The sequence below is a fragment of the Lemur catta genome, chromosome 13 (genome assembly GCF_020740605.2).
Source record: "Lemur catta isolate mLemCat1 chromosome 13, mLemCat1.pri, whole genome shotgun sequence".
Classification (NCBI taxonomy): Eukaryota; Metazoa; Chordata; class Mammalia; order Primates; family Lemuridae; genus Lemur; species Lemur catta.
In genome coordinates this window covers 60,012,651-60,038,014 of record NC_059140.1, presented here as the reverse complement: position 1 = coordinate 60,038,014, position 25,364 = coordinate 60,012,651, and the positions used below count along the sequence as shown (strand labels likewise).

The 25,364-nt window shown below is 39.5% G+C and overlaps 1 protein-coding gene across 2 annotated transcripts in view; it reads left to right on the top strand.

Moving 5' to 3' along the window:
• EPSTI1 (epithelial stromal interaction 1) overlaps nucleotides 1–25,364 on the top strand; it is an 84,790-nt gene that overhangs the window by 32,442 nt on the left and 26,984 nt on the right. Inside the window, exons 7-9 of one of the 2 annotated variants that reach the window (XM_045567038.1) lie at nucleotides 15,905–15,998; nucleotides 22,398–22,430; nucleotides 23,964–24,047. In XM_045567038.1, coding sequence (XP_045422994.1) covers nucleotides 15,905–15,998; nucleotides 22,398–22,430; nucleotides 23,964–24,047 — 211 coding nt within the window. The remainder of the gene's footprint in view (nucleotides 1–15,904; nucleotides 15,999–22,397; nucleotides 22,431–23,963; nucleotides 24,048–25,364) is intronic. The other variant, XM_045567039.1, reaches the window with a different exon arrangement.

Below are 25,364 nucleotides of genomic sequence, written 5' to 3'. Positions count from 1 at the left end.
ATAAATAAGTTGGAGGATTTGATTCTTTGGTGATCCAAGGTACTTATGATTATGTTGACTTCCAAGATACCAGTATAAAGTGGATGATGTTTGAAATGAAGTACCCTAGCAGAATCTAAACTAACTAGGGATTTATCTAATGGACTGAGGACTGTTACATGCTTGTGTTTTTTTCTAGACAAGAATTGGGAAATCAATTAGCACTTATTGACAAAATTCCTAATTGGTGGTCATACATACACCTAGGTAATTTTTCCAGTATAATTTGTGAATAGCAGCAGCTAATATGGGTATGACAACTACTACGTGCTTTGTAGTGTAGATAATCTACTGTTGTATAGGCTTTAAAGATAAACTCACTTGTGTCCTAGCTCTTGGTAGCTAGGTTACCTGCACACTGAATGAAAGGAGACAAAACCAAAGGAAAATATATCTGGCCCTACATTAATTCTAAGTGTGGTAGAATTAGACCAAGCAGATCTATGTTCAAAGTCTTAGCCCCCAAGAACACCTGTCTGAATATGAGTATTATTTTTAATTTTTAAAATAGGGATGATAATATCTATCTCACAGACCATTTGTAAGAATTAAAAGAATTATCTTGTGTAAATGACATAAGGATTTGAAATGATACTTTTTACAGAGGTCTTAGTTGAATGGCACTGTACAACTTTTATAGAGACTGTATTCAGATTTCTGTTCCCACCAGAACTAGTACTTGGTCTCCCATTTTCATATAGAATGTTCGCCGACTGCCTCCTGTTCTCTAGTCCCATGTTGTCTCTCACTTACAGAGTTTAAATTCACTCAGATGTGGGGGTAAGCATGTGTATGACACCCTGGAGCATGTCCCTTGTCTAAGCACAGAATCCTCTGGTTTCTCATGCCACTGAAATGACCCTTCCTCTATAATAAGCAGCTCCTTCTTGATTTAAGACTCAGAAACAGGAATGGAAAAGAAGTTTCTCAACCCTCTACTTTGCTCCTTAGTAAAGGTACTTGGCCTCTGCTACCCAGGCCAGAAGATGGGTTGGGGTAAGATGGATGTGTTGATGAGTGATGTCATCTTTCATAACTAAAACAAGCGTCACTCTCATTTTAGTCATGGAATCCATAGCCTGTCTCTTTCCACTCTTCTTTTAAAGCAGGCATGGAGGTGAGGAAGCTGGTGGGAAGCTAAATACCCAGATACATGGACTGTCTTGAGGAGAGAGATCGCAGGAGGGAGGTACTAGATTAAAGGTGTTAATGCATTATTGTCCCCCCACACACACTTCATGGATAGGGAATGGATGAGAATTTATTTCTAGGCTCAGCCTGAAGAGTTCTGGGTGGTAAGGGCTAGGCTGGGGGCATTAGTAGCTTGAAGTCACAAAGAAGAGCCAATGTCCGGTGGCATACTAGTTTTACATTGGAAGAGGGAAGACCTACTTACCGGTGAGGGTCTTAGGTATGGCACTGGGAAGTTGAACAGGTTCATTCTCTGGCAAGTTCTAAACCTGGCAAGGTGAAGGATGAGAGATTCTTGGAGTTTTAAAAGATGAGAGGTTGTGCTGCCCAATCTTCTTCCCATCATCATCTTCCAGCTTCTTGAATTTGTGTTTTACTAAATACAAAAGATCAATCACCCTTTTTCTATAAAGAATAAGAAACCCGTTTGTCCTCAGCCACCAGGAGCGCTGTCAGTGGAATTGAATTCAATTACATGCACATTTCACTCTCTTTCTTCTGCTTATCGTGAAAGTCCCAGTTAACCAGGAAAAAGAGAAGTTGGCTAAAGATCAAATTGACTTTTAAAACCTATTGAGAAATACATGAAGAGATATGTGTGTCAGAATCTTTTTTTTAAAGAGTATTGTATGAATTACTTTTGAAATTAAAAGACCAATAGCTCATGAAATGAATGACCATTATATAGCTAGAAATATGAAAGGGACTTCTTAGAAAAGACAAATCTCTATATAACAAGTGTTTATCACACTTTCTTGGACTGATTTTATGGTGGAAAAAATGTCTAGGAAAGCTGTTAGGATTTTAACAGTGCAAAAATTTCACCAGATCAACCAGACTGCCTGCCCCCCATCTCCCAAATTAGACTCTCACGAAGCTGTCAAACAAAGGAACACAAAATAGAAACATAAATAAGAAATTCTTTGAAACTAGTCAATACCTTGCTAGTTGCAGGGTGCTGTGGTTTTTAGTTCAAATAGCAGACCAGGAACGATGTTTTTTGTTTTCTGTAGAGAAGGGCAGCCATGAACTTGAGCAGACTGTAAATCCAAGGTGGCTGGAGAAACAGCTCATGATAGCAACCTGGGACATCACCAGGAGAATCTTAATATGCTCTTTCTTAACACCTTGTTCCTGGCTTCATTCATTTGCTTCTGATTATTTTTAGTGTTGTCAATTATTTAGCTAACAGGCAGAAAACTAGGCTTTTATTGACATCCAAAGGGACTCTCCTGAGTGTAATAATGAAGGCAGTTTATTGAATGCCTGTGAGGTTGCTTTCTAATTGTACGCATTAATCTGCCCATGCAAGCTGGCTGAAAATACACAAGCAGATTGCACATGCAGATGGAGCACACAGGATGGTTTTGTGAAAAGACCTCTGGAATGTACTTTTGCAGCACTGTCTTTTCCTTAAAAATCGAATGACTGTGACTATTTCAATGGGCGGCTGATAGCAGAACAGATTAATGGTGCATTAAGTCTGCTACTCTGGCTGGGGACAGACTCCAATTTCACAATTTCGAATTAGTTCTAGGGTTCTTGAGCCTGAAAGCAGAGGGTAGAAATGGGCATTTAACCTTGGTGTCGTTTTCACCGTTATTTTCAGTCTTTGTAATTGTTTACCGACTTATAAAAGTTCAGATGGGATACTTTTCAGGATGGCCTTTTCTATTACTCATTATTACTGGTAGATGAAAGATCTGAAGTAATGGTTAATAAAACTCTTTTGGAAAAAACAGGATGGTGTGATTTAGGTTATTTAAAACATTGGATAAAATATACCTCGGCATTTTAAATTTTAAATGGTGATTTATTTGGGGGTAATATAGTCATCTTTCTAATTGTGTGTTTTTTGAATGAGTGTTGAGACAGGTTTGAATTGTGAGCCTATTTAACCAGTGAGGGGGTCTAGGGTAGGATGGGAGTAAGAACAGATGCATTTTGTATGCAGGTGTTAGGAAAAAGTGTTCTTTTAAGGAATTTTCTGGAGATGTAAGAATTGGCTATATTTTAAACATTTAAAATTTTAATTCATACCTAATAACCATTTAATGTAATAGATTATACATTTATATGGTTTTAAAAGTACAAAGTTCTTGGTTCTTTTACTTAAATGAATTAAAAAGCTGTTAGGTAATTTTGAATCTGTGGATTGTCAGGCACAGTATTAGACATTTTATATACACTTTTTTTCCCATTTAATTTTCAGATGAACCCTACTGGGGCTGTGTCATCTCCATTATTATAGGTAAAGGGTTGGGCTATTAAAATTTCCCAAAGTCATAGAGACATTAAGTGATGCAGCCAAAGGCCTGGAGATTTTGAGGGTCTCATGTTAGGTTTAAATTAGTCTACTTGTGTTAATTTTAACCAGGGGGCTAGGAGGTTTTATGATGACTCAATGGTTAATTAAATGTTTATGAAATTATGGTTCATTGTTAGATTTTTTTTTTTTTTTTTAAAAGATGGGGTCCCACTCTATAGCCTAGGCTGGAGTGCACTGGCACAATTATAGCTCCCTGCAACCTTCAACTCCTGGGCCCAGATAATCCTCCTGGCTTAGTCTCCTAAGTAGCTGGGACTACAGGTGTGCACCACCATGTCCAGCTAATTTTTCTTATTTTTTATAGAGATGGTAGCTTGCCATGTTGCTTAGGCTGGTCTCGAACTCCTCGCATCAAGCAATCTTCCTGCCTCAGCCTCCCAAAGTGCTAGGGTTACAGGCATGAGGCACTACACCTACTGTGAGATTTTTATACACCAATAATTATGTAAATATATTTAACACGCACAGTTAGTAATAAGAGAGGGGGGAACAAATTACAGTGAATAGTTTGGGAGACTAGTACACTGACTGAACTGACAGGTCTGTTTTTTCTTTGCTTTTTTTTAATCCACCCTCACTTTATGAGATTTTTCTTCCCCTTTTTTTTTTTTTTTTAATCTAGTTTTTCTTGGAACCCCAACCAACAGTGGGTTGAGGCAGGGGATGGTTGCTGTTTTTTTCTTAGTAGAGCTTTTACTGGTCATTGTCTGATGGAAAAGAGGCCTTATAGTTTCATGGGTAGAGTTTTTATAGCCCTTTTTGGCCATGGTTAGTTTTTTTTTGTGGTTTTTATGGGCTTCTGTAGGAGTAGGTGTAGTCATTATCTCAGCGGTCTTTTGGCTTTACTTTTTAGACATGTCTCAGGGCTGTCTGGCCACAGCAGGTGTTATCTACCATACATATGTTTATTACTTTGAGGGGTCAGTAATTTTACCGTAGGCTGAGTCACTCTATAAGTGACTCATAAGTGACTCTATTTTTAGACATGTATATCTAGGGGTTAGGGAAAATAGGTAATTTAGAGGCATGGCATACTATGAAGGTCAAGAATGTCTGAGGGTGGAGGTGCTGGGCACTACAGACACACGGGGTACCTGTGGAGAGGAAGATTGGAGAGTGTAGGTCAGCTCAGAGAAAACCAGCTTGCTCAAAGTTGACTTCTGCTTCTTCCTACCAAGATCTAATTTTGCCTGAGTAGGCAAATGAAAAGCTTAGAAAATATATCTGCTATCTCTCTAATCAGCATACATGAATGACATCATCTTCTCAGGCCTACCACTGGGTTATTACCATAACCAAACTTACTATAGGGTAGACGGGCTTTTATGACCTCTCCTGACTGCTCTCCGTGTTCTTAACTACAGTTTCCAACATTGTTTCTAGGGAGAAAAAAGGCTGAGTTCTGAAAACCTCAGTTGGAAAAGCTCTTGGAAGGAAGCCCATTTCAAAACAGGGCCTTCCTATTTCTAATTTGCCATGCACCACCTTGAGCTCCGCCTGTCGTTTGTAATATTGGGAAGTTTCCTTCATTTCTGCCATCAGAACCATGCATCTCTTTTACTTGCATTTGGATAATGTGTGATTCGTTCCTAGGGGGCACATCTTCATCTATTTTAGTTTCCTAGTGCTGAGAATCCAGGCAGGACTGCTGAATATGCACACTTAGGCTCCAAGTTTGCCTTCCAATATGCTCACAAAACTTCTAATGCCCTTCACGGGAGCTTCCAGAAGACACTTAAGGGCCAAATTGATCCCTTATCCATATGGTAGGCTTAAATCCAACCTTGAATTTTATCATTCAGGTAAGGTGAATAGAAAGTCATCCTATTCATAACTTTCTATCTTAGGCTAATAAAGTGAACTTTTAGATGCAAAAATTCCATATCTGTTTTGTTCAGAATAAGACTGAACAGGTTGTGAAAAATCTAGTCTGAGGGAATTCCTGCCTACTGAATGTGAAATCATGTTGATGGTTAAGACCATATCAAAATTTCCAACCACTGTCCTTTCTTCCTGCAGATATCCTATTGTGTTTTAACACATTTTCATTTCCGCTGCAGCCACCCTCATGTCAGTGTTTATAACATGTCACCTGAGTTATGGCCTGTGTCTTCTGTGATTCCGGTTGTCTCCCATCCCATACTACTGCAATGGCTTCGTTATCTTCTTTGCCACCTGTCTCTTGTGAGCGTCTTATATGTATTGTCAGGTTTAGTTTTTTCAGAAACACAACTTTGGTGATGTTACTCCCCTACTCCAAAAGATTTGATTATTTTCTATCCCTGTTGCCGATGAGATGAATTCCAAACTCCTTAGCCACACCATGGAGAGCCACGGGCTGCCTTAGTAAGATGTCAGAAAGGGCCTATCGCATTTGGGCCTGTGTCAGGTGATGAGGAAGCAGGGGCTTAAGGAAGCAGATCTTTGCTCTGGATTGGGTATTATCAGGAAGCAGCATAAGTCATGATTCATTATAGTCACAGAGTGACGACTTCTGACATTGATATTACATGAAATTGTTTACTTTGAACAGGATAACACCAAGGCCTAGTTGTAAGTGCCAGGCCCCTTTTAACTTTTGCAGTATGTACTTAATAATTGGTGAAAGATAAAAGTTGACTCGTGCCTTCCTTACGAAATAGTTCCACTTAATTATCTGGAACCTAGTACCATCAATGTTCCCTTCTTGGGAGGGCAGGGGGTCTGGGGTTAGACTGCCTGGGTTCAAACTGTAACCTTTCTCCTTACTAGTTAAAGAACATTATTGAACCTCTTGGAGCCCCTGTTTCCTCATGTGTAGCATAGAGTTGGGGTAGTCGATACAACCCACATAAGAGATCTAGCAAATGAGACCCAGAACATAGTATGATTAACTCCAACAAGGGCAGCAGAGGAAGAAGTAAGAGGAAGGGAGCCTCTCAGGCCTCAAGAGCCTGAGAACCTCTTTTTGACATATGAGATTCACCGTGAAGGCCCTGGGGCCCGGAAAGTGTTCCTGGTAAACATACCATACCTGGGGGAATATGTGACCCCCTTCCTGGAGACATGCTACCTGGAAAACCAACTTTATCATTTCTACATGAGTTCGAAGAGCTTTATTGAAAAAAATTACACAAAAATGAACTTTAGCCAAACAAATAATGAATCCAAGAAAAAGATATGATACCAGAACAATCATGAACAAAGAAGACAGTGTGCTTGATTTTTTTCATTAGATCATTAGGATCTAATTAAAATGATGGAGGATTTTAGCACCAGAAGAATCACAAGGAAGAGGGATATGAACTATAATATGTATTGTTTTGTTTTGTTCTATAAGTGAATGCTTATAAATTTCAGGTATTGATAGAAAAATATGTTTCTACATGTTAATTATATGTACAAATAAGATCTACAACACAAAAGCATATGAAAAACAATATAAATGAAAATTTGATCATTACAATAAAAGCCAAAAAGAAGGTGGAATTTTAACAATAAAGTATAAAAAAGCAAAATATTAAATCCAATAACTCAGCATTCACAAAAAAGATATATAGGCCAAATTTTCTTATTAAAAGAAAAGCTCTTGGATTGCATAAACAATACAAATCTAGCTATATGCTATTATAAGGGATATCTGAAACAGAAGTTGAAAACAAAGGCATAGAAAATACATCCACAGATGCTAACAAAGGAAGCAATAGTAATATGAGACAAATTAAATTCAAGGTGCAAACTATTCAACAGGATAAAAGAGATTTTATGCAGATCAAAATATGTAATCCAAAAGAAAATGTGAGTCGTAAATCTTTATCAACATATATTTGAAATACGTAGGACAAAAACTAAACAAAAACTGTTCAAGTCTCTAATATAGACTATGGATTTGCCACATTTTTCTTGTATTTACCTAATTCTCCATAGAAATTAACAGATCAAGTGAATTAAAAAACTTCCCAAATAAAAGATAATTTGAATAACAATGACTAAGCTTAATTATATAGACAGTTATAAAATGTCATACCTAGTATATGAAAATACATATTCTTTATAAATAGTGACTTTAGACTGACTAAAAATCACCACAAAATTAGCTAGGACCGAGGCCTCAAAGACTCTCTGTAAACTCCAAAAATCCTCCAAATCCTAGAAAGCAACAGTCCTTGAGAAAAACATAGTAAAATTAGAAATTAAACAATAAGAGATTTTAATGTCTATTCATTTTTTTAAAATAACTTTTTAGATGACTTTTGGGAAAAAAACAAAATCAAACTGAAATTTCTTTGGGGTAAAAGAATAAAAACTTTAAAGCCAGGAGGAATAACAAAGTATTATTGGCATCCTAATCAACAAATAAGTAGATCCATTGAATGTTATAGGGAATCCATAAGTAGGCCCATGTTATATGGAAATTTAGTATTTAGGACTTTAGCTATGGGTAGAAGCATCCTTTCAAATCAGTGTTAAAAAGGTCAATTTGACAAATTGTATTTAATCAATAGAGGTAGAATGTAATGAAGGATGATTTCATAATTTGGGAGTAAGAACTCCTTTCTAAGCAATACACAAATCTCAGAAGTCATAAAGAAAAACCATGGAATTAACTACCCCAAAATTTTAAAATTTATGATAGAAGATATAATGAATAAAGTTTGAAGTGATAATCTAGGAGAAATTATTTGCCTCAAATATATTGGATAAAAGCTTCATTTCACAGAGAACTTTTATAAGATGATAAGAAAAAGACAACTCTAAAAACTATTGGCCACATACTTGAACAAGCAGTTAAAAGAGAAGAAATAGGAATCAATAAAAATATTCAGTCTCAGTGCTGATTAGTGAAACACAAACATAGGTTTTAGTACACTGGCAAAAATATCAATGTGCAGGTAACATCTAGCATTAGGCAAGGAGCTCTCATTTATTCAACAATGAGCATCTAATGTGTGTCAAGCACTATACTAGGTTCTGGGCATGAATTGTGAAAAGAGCAAATACGGTTCAATGAGTGAACGTGGAAATTCAGATAATCTGACAAAGAACTACATAGGGTAACATTATAATGTTTCCTATGAAGGAACATAGTGGAAGAGAGAGGGTGCAGGGATTGAGAATACAGGACTGGGAGGGGAAGATCTTCTTAGCATCATAGGTAAGACCTGACTCCATGAAAATGGCATTTGAACTAAAGATAGAAGGAGGGGAAGGAACCAGCCATGCTGAGAACCAGGGAAAAAGGTTCTAGGCTGAGGGAACAGTGTATAGTGTATTCAATAACATGAAAGGAAGCTGGTGTATTTGGGCTGAAGTGAGCAAAAATGAAGAGAGAGCATGAAACTGACAAGACAAGCAGGAGCCAGACATGTCAAATAGGTCACGCAGCGGCCCTGGCACAGGGTCTAGATTTTATTTAAGCCACAGGGAGAACTTTCAGAGGCTTTTTATTCATTTTAAAGAAATAGTGCTCTGGTTGCTGCATTGAGAATAGATTTGAGAAGCCAAGAGTGGACATGGAGAAGCTACTGAAGATGTCACTGCAGTAGTGCAGTAAGAGCTGGTGCTGGCTCAGATTACGGTGATGTCGATGCAGAGGGAAGTACAGGTGTACCTTGTTTCATTGCACTTTGCTTTGTTGCTTTTTGCAGATACTGCATTTTTTCCAAATTGAAGGTTTGTGGCAACCCTGTGTCAAGCAAGTCTATTGGTGCCAGTTTTCCAATAGCACATGCTCACTTCATGTCTCCGTGTCACATTTTGGTAACTCATGTGATGTTTCAAACTTTATTATTGCATCTATTACAGTGATCTATGATCATCGATCTTTGATGTTACTATTGTAATTGTTTGGCACTCCACAAACCGCACCTATATAAGACAGTGAACTTCATTTATAAATGTTGTGTGTGTTCTGACAGCTCCATTGACTGGCTGCTCCCACTCCCCTCTCCCTCTCTTCAGGCTTCCCTATTCCCTGATATACAACAACATTGAAATTAGGCCAATTAATAACTCTACAATGGCCTCTAAATGTTCAAGTGAAAGGAAGAAAGAGTCACACATCTCTCAGTTTAAATCAAAAGCTAGAAATAATAGTTAAGCTTAGTGCGGAAGGCATGTCAAAAGCCGAGTTAGGCTGAGAGCTCAGCCTCTTGCACCAAGCAGTAAGCCAAGTTGTGAATGCAAAGGAAAAATTCTTAAAGGAAATTAAAAATGCTACTCTAGTAAATACACAAATGATAAGAAAGCAAAATAGCCCTTTTGCTGATGTGAAAAAAGTTTTAGTGGTCTGGATAGATCAGACGAGCCACAATGTTCCCTTAAATCAAAGCCTAATCTAGAGCAAAGCCCTAACTCCCTTTAATTTTACAAAGGCTGAGAGAGTTGAGGAAGCTGTAGAAGAAAAGTTTGAAGGTAGCAAAGGTTGGATCATGAGGTTTAAGGAAAGAAGCCATCCCTAGAACATGAAAACGTGAGGTGAAGCAGCAAGTACTGATGTAGAAATGGCAGCGAATTATCCAGAAGATCTAGCTAAGATAATTGATGAAGGTGGTTACACTAAACAATAGATTTTTCAATATAGATGAAATAGCTTTCTACTGGAAGAAGATGCCATCTAGCACTTTCATGGCTTCAAAGGACAGGCTGACTCTCTTGCTAGAGACTAATGCAGCTGGTGACTTTAAGTTGAAGCAAATGTTCATTTACCATTCCAAAAATCCTACAGCCCTTGAGAATTATGCTAAATCTGTTCTGCCCATGCTTTATAAATGGAACAACAAAGCCCAGATGACAGCACTTCTGTTTATAGCATAGTTTGCTAAGTATTTAAAGTCTATTGTTGAGACCTGCTAGGACAAAAAGATTACTTTCAAAATATCACTGTTCTTTGACAATGCACTTGGTCACACTAAAGAGCTCTGAAGGAGATGTACAAGAAGATTAGTGTTGTTTTCATGCCCGCTAATATAACATCCATTCTGCATTCCATGGATCAAGGAGTAATCTTGACTTTCAAGTCTTATCATTTAAGAAATACATTTCATAAGGCTACAGGTTGCTGTAGCTAGTGATTCCTCTGATGGATCTGGGCAAACTAAATTGAAAACTGCCTGGAAAGGGTTCACTATTCTGGATGCCAGTAAGAACATTTGTGATTCATGGGAAGAGGTCAAAACATCAACATTAACAGGAGTTTGGAAGAAGTGGTTTCCAGTCCTCATGGATGACGTTGAGGCATTCAAAATTTCCATGAAGGAAGTAAACTGCAGATGTGGTAGAAATGGCAAGAGAACTAGATTTAGAAGTGGAGCCTGAATATTTATTTGCTTGAATTTCTGTAATCTTATGCTAACACTGGAATGATGAGGAGTTGCTTTTCATGGATGAGAAAAAAAGTATTTTGTTTTAAGATGAAATCTATTCCTGGTGAAGATGCTGTGAACATTGTTGAAATAACAAAGGATTTAGAGCGTTAAACTTACTTAGCTAATAAAGCAGTAGCAGAGTTTGAGAATGTTAACACTCCAATTTTGAAAGAAGTTCACTGTGGGTAAAATGCTATCAAACAGCATTGTCTGCTACACAGAAAGCTTTTGTGAAAGGAAGAGTCAATTGATGCTGCAAACTTCATTGTCATCTTATTTTTTTAAAATTTGCCATCGCCACCTTAACCTTTAGCAACCACCACCTTGATCAGTCAGCAGCCATCAACATCAAGGCAAGACACTGCACCAGCAAAAGATCATTAGCTTTCCCAGTGTTGCTGCTTCACATTCATGTTCTGTTCCATACATCTCATGCTTGTGATCTCTTAAATGGGACTAGTATATCTATCCCAGTAATTTTCTCCCACGTTCTTATTTACATAGGCTCTGTGAGTGCTTACAGGTATATGAATGTCTTTTGTTTGCACCCAGTTATGTGAAACTAACTCAAGCAAAATAACACTTCTTTAGATTGTCCTGTAATCTACATTGCTGAGCACGTAGCAGAGACTCAGGAAGCATTTGTTGCTTGCATGTGTGAATGTGAGAATGATTACTTACTCACCTAAACCTCATGGTGGCAAAGTTCATGTTTGTGCAGCTATTACAAAGTACAGGTAGAATGCATTGTTAGTACTTATACAGACAGTCCCGCAGACACACTGAGGTTTTATTTCCAAATGTGCTATATAACATGAATTATTCATAAGTCAGAATCATGAGGACCTAAGATAATGATGCATATTAAATATCCATCTGTAGTACCGTAGTAGTTCTCAAGATCACCAGGGATGCTTTTAAGAAACACAGATTTCCAGATCCCACTCCAGACATGCTGAATTAGAAAGTCAAAGGCTTGAGTCTAGTAATTTCTAGCAAGCACTGCTGATGATTCTCATGTAGCCAGCCCCACACTGGTCTTCCTGTTGGCATTTGGGAAACTATTGTTCTGTGAAATCCAGAATGGCATCTGCCAAGTCCTTCCCTAGTAAACACCATCATAGTGTGTGTGCTTTTTCTTTTTTTATCTGAGAAACATTTTAGAGACACAGAAAATATGTATCAACTGCTAAGATCACACTGTTAAGATTTTACTTACGTTTGGTTAAATTTTAAAAATAAATATTACAGAGACTGCAGAAGTGTTATACTTTGACCTTCATTCCTTCCTCCTCCATCTTTCCCTGGTAGTAACCACTGTCCTGGTTTGTAACATTTGTCAATAGCCTTTAGCCAAAACCCACCAGGAACACACCTGGAGCAGAAGGAGTTGTGTTTATTACTCATTGCAGTGAAGGAAAACACATACCATAGGGAATGGTGGGGTATCTCAGTCAGAAAGCATTGGAACCTATTGTTAGGATTTGGCCTTGGTTGGGTAATTTTGGGAAAGGTCTAAGGAAACAAGCTTGCTCTGGATTGGATGCTGTTGGAATCCTGGGACAATTTTATGATTGGATATCTCAAGAAATCTTATCTATTGGGAGGACAGACTAGACTAGAATGAGTATGAAGCTGTAATTGGCAAAGAATTAGCAGCCATTCATTTAGTTAGAGGAGAGGATGTTTGGTAATTTGTGGATCGCATGATGACCTCGTGTGAAATAGATGGTCTGTGTGACTGTTTGTATTCAACAGTAGAACGAGGCTCAACTGCAGCATTGAATCAGTTTATCATAACACTGAGGTCTACATCAATAGTAATAACTATCAGATCAATAGTAATAACATTCATCGGGTATTGGGCAGGTGGGAGGAGAATGGGTATATATACACCTAATGGGTGCAGTGTGCACTGTCTGGGGGATGGACACACTTGAAGCTCTGACTTGGGTGGGGGAAAGGTAATATATGTAACCTAAACATTTGTACCCCTGTAATATGCTGAAATAAAAAATAATAAAAAACACTTATGAAATGGCTAAAAAGCCAAACCAGATCCTTGAGAATTCTTTTTTTTTTTTATAATTCTTCCTCAACTTTTCTTGGCTGCTTATTATGTAATTTTGGAATTGATCACCTAAATTGAGAAATGATCTCTTGTATATATTACTTTATGCCATAGTATTAGGGTGGACTAATGGCTGTAATAGACAGGCCCCAAAACATATAACAGCTTGAGTAGTGTATTTTCTTTTCTTGTTCATTTAAGACATCAGTGAACAGTTTTGAAAGATGGCCTCCTCTGCTCAGGTATTTAAGGACCAAATCTGACAGAGGCTCTACCACCTTCAATACACAACTTCCAGGGCTTCCCTGGGAGGTGTCTCTATTCCAGAAAGCCAGAAGGAGAAAAATGTATGGAGACACATGCCTGGGAAGTCTATAATCAGTTGGTCCTGGAATTGCTGTGCATTCCTTCCTCTCACATTCCACTGGTTGAGACTCAATCCTACAGCCAACCTTAGCTGCAAGGGAGGCTAGGAATGCAGTCAAGCATGTGACCAGAAGAAGAGGAGAATGTACATTTTGATGAGCATTTAGCAGTCTCTGCTACAACAACAACAAAACTGTATTATGTTGAGGTGAGATGATCCTGAAGAGCCTTTTAGGATAAGCCGTAGGAATCGCCCCAAGAAAAAGCAGGAAGGACCCTTAAAGACCATAAGTTGGGCATGAGTCAACTTTATCTTCAAAAACAGTCTAACCAGTTGTTCTGTGGAGAATAAAGGAAGGAATCCTTTATGCTTGGGTCAGAGGGATAAAGTGCAAGGGGACCATCCCCACTGACAGGCACCAGCATCACAGTGAGGAACCCAGAAGAACCCAAAGGAAAAGGTGACTTGTAGTGCCAGAGTCCAGGGTTCTTAGTCTAGTTGGACTTCCAGCAAGGACGTTTTCCTTTGTTTGCCCCTCAGAGAGGTTCTATACCTTATTTTTATTAAATATAACCACAGTTACTTGCAGGGGCCCCAATTCAGTTCAGCCAGTACATGGAAATTCTTTTATATACCACGCACTGATGCTAATAGTAGAAAAATACCACTTAGCACAGTAACTTGGGACTTCCTTTGTTTGTATAGTTGGTGACTTGGCAGTGATCCACATTCCCTGCAAGTTGTTACTTGTATTCCTCTGGTGGTCCTGAGACCCCTTCACCCTGCTTTAATCTTGAGGCATGAGTGGGGCAGTGGTAATTGGCACAAGGGTCGGAGCTGGAGGCTGGTGTCCAGCCAGCTTTGTGCATGGCATTGGCAGTGAGGAACAGCAGTCGGCACACACGTAGGGGCTGCCATCAACTTGGTCTGAAGTTCCTTCCTTCCTTCCTTATCACGGTGTTTGTTTTTCACTACTTTCTCCCATGGTCTGCACTCTGCTAAGGATATTCAGAAATCTCCTCCAAACTTCTGGCAACTCTGTCTTCTTTTTATACTTTTGACTGATGACTTCATAAAGCCCCAGACAGTGGGGCAGCTTCCAGACTCTGTGGCTTCATTAGTCTCCTTGTCTATTCTGGGCAAGATAAGTAATCCAAGACAAATGGAAAGGCTGCTCGTCTCAACTGCTGAAGTCTTGTGTTTCTCAGGGTTGCGTACCTTGCTTCACTTTTAGCTCTGCCTTTCCCTGGTCAAGCTTCTGACCCTGTTCAAATGCCATGTTCTGCCTAAGTAATTGTAGTGATGTTGGCATCTCTGTTTAATTTCTCAGCCCTTGTTTTGATTATTTTCCCCAGCGGGTGCCATTTGTTCTTACCAGACCCTTTGTGTTTCCTTTGCCTGTGCCCTAAGTACCTGATGAGTCAGATCTCAGCATTGGGCTTAAACTATTAGAGGGAGGCGGAGGGAGGGAGGCAGATGGAGCCGGCTGCACAAGTCTGGTGCAATATAAATCAGCCCTCCGTGAGGTATCTGGTTGTGAATGCGGAATAAGGAGGCAAAAGTCCCACAAATTATATGAGAAAAGGACCAAGGAATAGAAATTAATCAAGGGTAGGCAGGATGGGGCAGTCTTTGAGGTGATGACTAAGAAACAATTCCTGTGTTTGATGCTTCACACAGGTGAGAGGAGAAATTGGGGTAGTGGTTTGGATTTTTAAGGGAAAACAAAGTACTTCTTATTTAAACTGAGGACATTTCTAGGTCAATCTTTCAGAGCTAAAAAGAAATGTCACTGTTCTAGAAATTCAGATTCCTGTTTAAAAAAGAAAAGAAAAGAAAAGAAAAGAAATGTCAGAAATGCAGCCCAGAATCAGCAATACTTTTTAACCTCCATGGAATGAGGTTTATCGCCTCCCTTAAATCAAATGCAAAAGTGCATGAGTATGTTTGTGTGTGTGTGTGTGTGTGTGTGTGTGTATCTGTCTGTAGAGAAAGAGTTCATTTCTGCTTTTGGAATCACAAAAGAGTCCATGATCCATAAATGGGAAAGGGTTTCTGGATTAGAAGGTCTGTGTATCCTGAAAGCAGTCAGAGCCATGAGGGAGATGAGATGATGAGGAGAAAGACCCCCAGAGGGTGAGGGGCTTAGTGTAAACCTGGTGTGAAATGAGGTGTTGTAGGGCATTAATGTTCCGCACCTCCATCCTGAAGTCTGAGTGTCAAGCTTTAATTGTCCAGATAGGAAATTAGGGGCCCATACTGGGGAATCTGAGAGAGCATTTATTTTCATGTTGATATTACAAAATGGACAAAATAAAATCATAGATTCACATTTTCACAAACCTAGTTTTATATTTTTCAGACTAATGTTCTTCAAGAATGCAGTCTCACGATAGCATTTTGTTTTGATTTTCTACTGCACCTTTTCTCAACCTAACCTTTTGTTCTATCTAGGATGCTTCTAGTCATCACTCAAAGTCTGGGCCAGTATCCAAAGGCACAATAAACAATGATATTTCTATTTTTATGAAGGCACTAAAACCTATTTGTGTTCCCGATAGCAAAACTGAGGAGTTCTTGAGCAGACTGAACACAGAGTTGCCAAACAGAAGTGTCTGTCCGACTGCTCGTCCTGACCCACGATCCTCCACATGGGTAAGAGGAATGTCATGCAGGGTGCTGTCTGGCACCTTTTAAAGGGGTGTTTAGTGACTGAAGATTAAGGACACAGAGTGACTTATGCAGCATAAAATGCTGGAACTAAACTAAAATGACCTGATCTCAAACTTTGACCTCAACTATTGCCTGATCTGGAAAATACCGCTTGTATTTGTTACCTATATTATGGGTATCTGGGCTAAAATGTCAGCCTCGGAAAAGTCCTTGATTTCTGTCAGTCATCTCTCCATCCATCCTCAAATTCTTAGGTCTGTATAAGGCCTGCTGTATAAGGCATACAATTTCTGCCCTGAAGGACTGTAGCAGAGTGAGGGACAGTATGAACAGTGACAAGGCACATTGGTGAGTGCAGAGCACACCGCAGTGAGAAGGTACCATTGCCTTGCCGGGAAGAAGCATCTAAGTCATTCTGTGTGTGCCTAGATGCTTCCTGGTAGAGATGACACCACAGCTAAAGCTTAAAAGATGAGTCAGTAAAGTGAAGAGAGTCATCCCAGGTAATCAGAATTAATCAAGACACCAGAAGCAAGAATGAAGGCATAAAGGCAAGAAGTGTGGCTCGTGTTGGGGAAGCAGAGTTAGGTAGCTGCAGTGTAGAAAAGTGAACTAGAAGGCGCGAGAAGTAAGCAGGAGCCATGAGCGAAGACTCTTTCTCAGTAGTGGCACCACTGGCGATTTGGGTAGGACAGTTCATTGTGCATGTTGCCTTGGGTACTATAGGATGTTTAACGTCCTGGCCCCTGGACATAAAATGCTAGTAACACCACTCAGACACTGAGACATCCAGAAATGCCCCACACAGGAAGCTGGTGGTGCTCCTGGTAGAAAACCACTGAGGAAATTTGCGTACCACGGTGGAGAACTTGGAACTCATTCTGTGAGCACTGAAGGCACTGAACATTTTTAAACAGGGAAGGTTCAAGGTTAGATTTATACTTTCACTGGATCACACCAGTAACGTTGTGAAGGATAGATCTCAAGGAAGAGAGAGGCCTCTAAGGCTTCTGTGTTAGGCTGCACGAGGAGTGATGAAGACTTCTAGGACAGCAGGGGAGAGAATGGAGACTCGAGTGCAGGTCAGAAAACTGCTTAGAAGGTGGAAACCACAGGGCTTCGGTATTGACTGGCTAACTGGGGCCCAGAAAGCAGGTATCATTAAAGACGACCCTGGGAAAGGGTTGTAGTTGAAAGAAAAGATGGGTTTATGTTTTTAAAAGTCTTAGCTTTTCCAGGATGTGGGCAGATAAATAAGTTGTTAGAGAAACTTGATCTTTATCATCCCCCATCCTGTTCTCATTAAGGACCAAGTATCAAAATGTCAAGAAGACATGATGACACTTCTTGGGAAAAGGTCACTATACTCTGCAAACCTTTAGGTGTTCCTGGTTTTATTTATTTATTTTTTTTATACTATTACTTCTTTTGGTGTTCCAAAGTCTAAATTTGTCAGTGTGGGCACCACAAGTTTATATTAACTGAAATCCGTCATCTTTCTCCCCTTTTGCAGGGCTCTGGGGAAAGAGTTGAGAAGCCGTAGGTAGTGAAGTGAAGTCATATGTAGATGACAGCCTGACATCTGTCTGGGTGTCCTCATGGCTGTGAGGGAGGGAGAAGAGGACAGAAGTTGGATGGCTTTAGCAACTGGATTTTTGCCTACCCAGATGGTCTTGCTTTCTGTTTGAGGGCTCCCTGAATCCTGTGATTTGAAATACCTGGTAGTACTGTGCGTGCCTGCTCTATTGATTTTTGGCTCGTCTCTTCAATTTAACAAGATCATCCTGAATTTTAATATTGTTGTCCAAAGCATTAGCAATGTCTCCCAGAGCTGCATTTTCTGTGGGTTGATTAGTGCATTAGTCACACGATCCTCAGGGCTATTAATAGAAAATATGGAGCAGGATTGGACCCCGGCTGGTTCCTTATGAATTGCATGCAATAGCTGCTCTCATTTTGACACCAAACTATTAATAAGTTGTCGGCGTTCAATATATTTAACTGACTTTTTACCCATATTGTACTCTTCTCATTCTGTCTAATCCATATGCATAGAATTCTTCTGAGAATGCTTTGCAGAACCATTTCCAATGCTGTAGGCAAATCAAATATGTACATTGTACTTCCGTGAAGAACGTTTCTTCTCTGTCAAAAGAGGATACCTGCAGTTTACTTTAGCAGTGGTCAATGTATAGAATGTGGACACTGTGATTCCCATCTATATGGGTTGTGATGAGTTAGAAGAATTTAACTTTGAGGTTTTGTTTTCCAATTTTAATTTTACTACCTAATGCCATTTTCCCAAGATTTTTCTTACCCTTTTCTTATTGAAATGTGAATCTACCATTGGCAGATGGGGATTTAATAAATGATAAAATTATGTCTATGAAAAACTATAGAAAAATCCCTTTAGGTGTTACAAAAAAATTCTTTTTGTGTTAGGACTTCAGACAGAAGGTACTCACAGGGTTCACTGTGTACACATGGATTGATGTAGTTCTCTGTACTTGTGTGCGTGTCTGTGTGTGTGTCTGTGTGCATGTCTGTTTGGGGGTGTGTGTGTGTGTGTGTGTGTGTGTGTGTGTGTGTGTAGGCAGAAGTGCCAGCATCATCATACCTTCCTCAGCCATTATCATTGAATATTTCCAGTTGTACACTAAAGGGTTTCTAGTCTCTGGTTTGCTGCCCACACTTCTACAAAGAATAGCAACTTAAAAAAAAAATCTCATCCTGGTGTTTCACTGCCCCAAATCATTCAGTGGTTCCCTATCTCCAAGGTCAAGGATGAAGTAAAAATGCCTTAGCTTAAGCACAAAACCCTTTCTGCTCTCTGCCTCTTTCTTCCCGTAGATCCTGTCTGTTTCTCTGTCTCTGCCCCCAGCTCCACCTGCAGATTCCCCCTCTCTTTACAGTTGCCTCTCTCCAGGCCTCTAGGATCTGGAGAACTGGCTCCTCCAGTCTGAACCTTTGCTGTGGTGAGTGCAGTCGATGGACATGACTTGGAAGCTTACAGGAATGCAGACCAACCTCAGCGCCACCCCCCCACCCCCGCCCCCTGCAGCCCTCCTGCAGCCCTCCTGCCTCAGAGCCTGCATTTAACACCATCCGTGGGTTGCTTGAGGGGCCCAGCTCTGTAGCTCTAGCAATATCCTCTCCCACTACTGTGGGCACTCAGGGAAGTTGGGTTATTTTAATTTTTATCCAGGTGTCACATGCTGATTCTTTAAAAAAGTCAAATATCAATTGTATATGTGCCCCTTGAATCCCACTTCCACCCCAGTACTTTAAACTTCTTGTAGTTTCCATTGCTGCTGTAAGAAATTCCCACAAATTTAGTGGCTTACTACAACACAAATTTATTCTCCTGCATTTCTGGAGGTTAGAAATCAGAAATGAATCTTAAGATGCTCAAACTGGGGTGTCAGCAGGGCTGGTTCCTTCTGGGGTCTCGGGGGGCATCTGCTTCTTGCTGCTCCGGCTTCTCTTGGCCGCTGGCATTCCTCGGCTCCTTGGTGCGTGGCTGCATCGTGCCAACCTCTGCTGCTGCCTCACGCCACCTTCTGCCCTCGCTGACCTTCCGCCCTCCTCTCACGAAGACCCTTGTGATCACAAAGGGCCCACCTGGCCAAGCCAGGCTACTCTCCCCATCTCAGAACCCCTGGTTTCTGCAGAGTCCCTTTTGCCATGTAAAGAACATTCTCCGGTTCCAGGGATTAGGTTGGGGACATCTTTGGGAGGGGCTGTTATTCAGACCACCACACTCCTCTAGTTGTTTCTGTTGTTAGCTCTGCATTGCTATTATATTAACATGTATTGCTATCTCTTGATTAATACATTTTAGACCTTATTAACCCTTTCTTCCCCTCATTCTCCTGGTAGCATTATTCAGTATTTCAAGCTTTCCTTATTATGACTACATATTTTCTTACTGCCAAGCCAGTTATCATACTCTGATACGTTTTCTTTTACAAGTTTTGGGACCTATTTTTGCATTTTCTTCATTTCATTTGAATATTTGATTGTCTTCCTTCAGCTTTTGTGACTGTTCTACAAAATGCCTCTTGATGCAAATTTCCACAGTTTTCCATTTTGTGCCTGTCAGATAGTTATGCCTCCACCCACCCAGTGTCTCTTACCCCCTGCTTTAACCTGCAGGGGTCATTCTTTAGGCCTGTGGAACCCTGACCAGCTGCTGTTCTGGGGCTTCAGCATCCTCTGCACGCTGGATTCACCTAGGGAACTTTAAAAATCACTGGTGCCAGGTTTGCACCCCCAGAGATCCTGCTGTGCTGTGGCCTGGGCTTTGGGGGATTTTAAAGCTCCCCAGATGATTCTAATGTGCAGTCAAGGTTGAGAATCACTGTTTTAAAGTCATCTTGGGAATCGCTTTTATTGCTTTCCTATGTTGGGTTTCCTGATTTCTGGGTCTCATTTCTTCTATTTTCCTGTTTTATTTCTTTGTTTTGGTGGAGCATGTTATTAGTAGATTTTCAAGAGAAGATGCATGAGAGGTGAACATGTTTGGCTCCTTCCATATCTGAAACTATCTTTAGTTAGCTCTCATGCTTGCATTTTTACTGATAATGACTTCAAATTGGAAATAATTTTCCCTCTAAATTTTGAAGGCCTTGCTCTTCTAACTTGGAGTATTTGTTCCTGAGAAGTCCAAGGCCATGGGAATTTTAGGCCTTAGATGAGGGCTTTTCCCTGTTTTCTCTAGAAATATGTTAACATCTTTTCTTTTTCTGGTATTCTGCTCTGATGTGACTTAGTGTGAGAATCTTTTTTATTCATTTTCAATGTGGAAATTCATCTCTAGTTCTAGATGATTTTCTTGTGTTATTTCTTTGATTTATTTCCTCTTCATTTCCTCTTTATGGAATTTCTCTTATTCTACTTCTAGGCCTCCTGCATTTCTCTTCTAACTTTTTTCTTTTAAACATTTTTCTCCTCTAATTTATCTTTGACTACTTTTTTTCTACCTTCTGGAATATTTTCTTGACTTTATCTCCTGAATATTTTACTGATTTGAGGTCTCCTTGGGGAGGGCAGGGGAGATTTTTTTAAAAATTTTCAGGAGCTCCTTTTTTTCCTCTGTTGCTTTAAAAATATATATCACCCTATACTTTTCAGAGGAAGCAATGCAGGGAACAGAAGAAAATTTCAAAGAAGGGGGCTGGGAGGCTCACTGGTCAGGTGCAGGATTTTATAGAATTGTTTTGTTCTCAGCCTGGCGTTTGACCACTGCTGCCTTCTAAAGTACTTGGGTGCCTGGTTTGGTTTATCCAGAGAACACAGCATTTTTCATTTCCTGTTGGGGCTGGGTGAATTAGCACCTGCATTTTTAGGGCAGGAGCACCTAGGGGTGAAGGGCTTCTATTTGAGATAGAGTTTGTGTTTGTTCTGTTTTTTCCTCTGATGACAGTAATTTTCGAGAGAAGAAGGGAACAGAAACATCTTTACTCCAGCATGTGGAAAGAAGTTACTGCTTGTCATGGGTTGAATTGTGTCTCCCCTCCCCCACAAGTTATATGTGGAAGCCCTAAGCCCCAGAACCTCAGAATGTGACCTTATTTGGAGATGGGGTCTTCACAGATGTAATAAAATGAGGTCCTTTGAGTGGGATCAAATCCAATAGGAAAGGTAGCCTTATATAATAAAATGGAGAAATTGGGACACAGAGGTGTCCATGCAGGGAAGGTGATATGAAGAAACACAGGGTGAAGATGGCCATCTACAAGCCAAGGAGAGATCTTTCCTTCCCCATCCTCCAAGGGAATAAACCCTGAAGACACCTTGATTTTGGATTTCTAGCCGCCAGAACTATGAGATAGTAAATTTCTGTTCTTTAAGCCACCAGTCCATGTGGCACTTTGTTAGGGAAGCCCTAGCAAACTCATATACTGCTATTTTTCCTTTGTTCATATGATGCCCAGCCCTCTGCTTAGTCTGATTGCCTGCTCACTCTTTGAAATACAACTTAGCCTCGCCCACTATGAGGAGGTATCCTTGATCCAGTTTAATAAAATGTCCTCCGTTTTGGCTTCCTCCATCATAATACCTATCACGTTGTACTTTGTTAATCTTCTTGTCTGACTTCCACACTAGGCTATACATGCATGAGGTCTGGGATTGTGTCTTGACACAGTGCACATAGGAGGTTTAAATGTTGTTTATTGAATGGATACATTATAAGCATAACTTTTGGGGAAAATGAATAAAGTGTATTTTAATTGAATGACAAAAATTTAGCATCAATATATTAAATACTTAATGATAAAAATATGTGAATATAGTGACTTCTAAATTTCTGGTATTCAGAACTAAGAAAATTAGTGATCAAAAAAATTTCCTTTCCCGCCCCCCATTATTTTTGAACAGAAACTTCCTGTCCTGCCTAGGGATCACAGCTGGGTAAGCAAACAGCATTACAAGTGACTTTGAACTTTTCATAGTTAAGGTGCCAGGTGGCTTCGCAGCATCTTATATGTCTAATAACCATTTTTTTTCCTGAGTCAAAAACTAGGACCCATATTCTAATAAAAGAACAACAAGGGGGTAAGTTTAAAAGGAAGGTATTTAAATAGACTTTAGGGCCCTTGCTCAAGTCATAATATTTGCTTTATATATTTTATTCTGCCTTTTAATCTCTTAAATAGAAGCTGTCTCCCTCTCCTTCCTTCCTCCCTGGGTCTTACACAGAACATTTGTGATAGAGATGAACCTTCTCTGATATAAAAAGAAGGGGTCATTCAGAAGACTACTCCTCCCTTCTTTGCTTTATCAGAGTCCCTTTGTGTTTATCATGTAAATAAGAGAAAGTGGTAGGATGTACGTTTACCTGTTTAATGTGGCAGAGTTGGGTATAAGGGCTTTCTGAACACGTGGAGCTCCATTACTCTAATTGATACCGCTGTAGACGATATAATTCCGAAAGCTTCTCTTTCTGGGAAGCAGCTCTTACTGTTTGATGGTGTATGGGTTTTTATAGTGACAGAAATGGAGAAATGAACTTAAGAAGTGCTTGAGAAAAATGATATTAAAGAAAAAGGGAGAAACAGCTTGCATAAGCTTTATGGATTATGAGTCCAGAGAACTAGGCCTGAAATATGTAGCCTGCTGCCGTGATGCTGCTGGTGGTTTTATGAGATCAGTGAGATTTCCTAAGCATTAGCGTAGCAGGCTGGACTCTCTGCCTTACAGAGCCTGGGCCAGCAAATCAATCTGAGGGAGAGAAAATATATGACACATAAACAGAACACTTGAAATACCAAAAAGTCCAGAATACATGGTCACTATGCTGGTGTGTGGAACCCTGATGTGGTGGGTCAGAGAGACTAAAGGACATTCTGCTGCACGTGCTGGCTCTCTCATGGTGTATGTGCTCCTGTGCAGACTTTGTTTTCCCTGTAAGAAACAGAAATAATCTGGAAATAAGCTTCATACAGATTAGGGATGCAAAGACTTAGAAAGTAATGCATCTTTGGAATTACGTGGTATCAATCACCAGTGGACAAGTTGTTTAATAGGAATAGCATAAATGAGCCATAGACATATCAGTGCTTCTAAAGACAGCACTTGTTTTTAATATTGACTGATCAGCTAGTTGGCATATTTTCGAAAATATCTTTAACTTTCCACTAGAAGGAATAAACTATGTTGGTTATCTCTGAGGGGATATTTTTAAAGCTTAATTAAACATTTAGATCATCCTTGAAAATGTGCTGGATGATTTTGCTTACAGGAGCCTTCTTTTTATATATCTCAAGGGACATCTTCAGGCATATGCGTAAATCACTTGATAAGCAAGTGTGTGTGCAGATCTTACCTTACGCCTAGGTTGAGTTACTGGCACCAGTCTCATAATAGGCAGACTGGGGTGCTGTGGCGATACTTTTCCTGTGAACTTTTCTTTTCTTTTCTTTTTTTCCCCCTGTATCTTTATAGGCCAGAAGCTGGGCTCATAAAAATTCTCTAAAGGAGGAAGAAAACCAAAAATTGCAAAAGATGAAGGATGAACAACATCAGAAGGTATTTACAAGACTCTACTACTTCTTGCTAGTTGTTTGCTTGAGGTCCTAGATAATTTTGAAAAGTTTCTAAACAGAAATGCTAAAATACTTGAAAATCCTGAAAAATGAATACGTGCATTGAAAATAAAAGGGGAGTTCTAGGTTTATTTTAAGAGTATGGTAGTGGTTTCTTCTGGTCAAAACTTTCGTGGTACTTAGCTTCACAGGGAGCTACGGTGTGTCGGGCCCAGTTGGTGCCAGCAGTTCTTGAAGATGACACAGCACATGTGAACTTCAGATCTGCACCAAAACAAAACACGACCAACATCAAACCAAGATAGGGAAAGATAGGGTGATTGCATATAGTGGCCAGAGAATCCTAGAATGCATAATAACCAAAGTAGGCATACAAAGTTATGAAACTGGCTTAAATATTCACCTAAAAATTGTTATACACATACAATAAGACATAAAGATATACTACCCCTGTATACAGATATGTGAGGCATACCAAATATTTTGAGCAACAGAAATCAGCGTAATGAATACAGAGCCATCTCATGACGGTGTAAAATTCTGTTATGGCAACTGACGATATTCAGTGTGATAGTCATACCTGCCTTTGATAACTAGACTCAGATGGGGCCAGAAGCTCCTCAGCCTGAGAAGAGAATCATGAGAAAGATCGGGGGTTAACTCCAAGGTACCACTTTATTCTAAATCCTTTAGATAAGCAAAGTAGTTGGGCATGGACTCTCTTACCAATTCTAAAATAAACCAAGTAACTCCTTTGATTCTACTATCCTCAGAGATATTACTTTTTCTGTTGCTACCAAATTTAAAAAAGACAGTGGTAATCTCACTATAACAGCTTCTTTATTACCCACTTTATCCTTAATTCCTTATGATCTAGTTTATATTCACAAATGCTGTTACTAAAATTGCTTTTTACTCCCTTCTGAATATACAATTCAGTGGTCTTTTTGCAATCCCTATCTCCCTATAACTCTGCAACACTATCTAACACCACTTTAAAGCTTTCCTTTTCTGGCTTTTTTTTTTTAACCATATTATTCTGGTTGATCTATCTCAGAGTAATCTATCACAGTATTCATTCATTCATTCTATCAATAAACATGTACTGAGGTCCTGTGATGTGCCCGGCCTTGTGTAAGTTCCAGGAGCTACAATTAAGAACTGCACAGACAAGTTCCAACCCTCCTGAAATTTATATTTTAATGGAGGAGATAGACAATTAAAAGGAGACAAAGAAATAAACATTGTACTTTTTATTTTATAGTGACTCATCATTTTGTAGTAATTAATGCTACAAGGA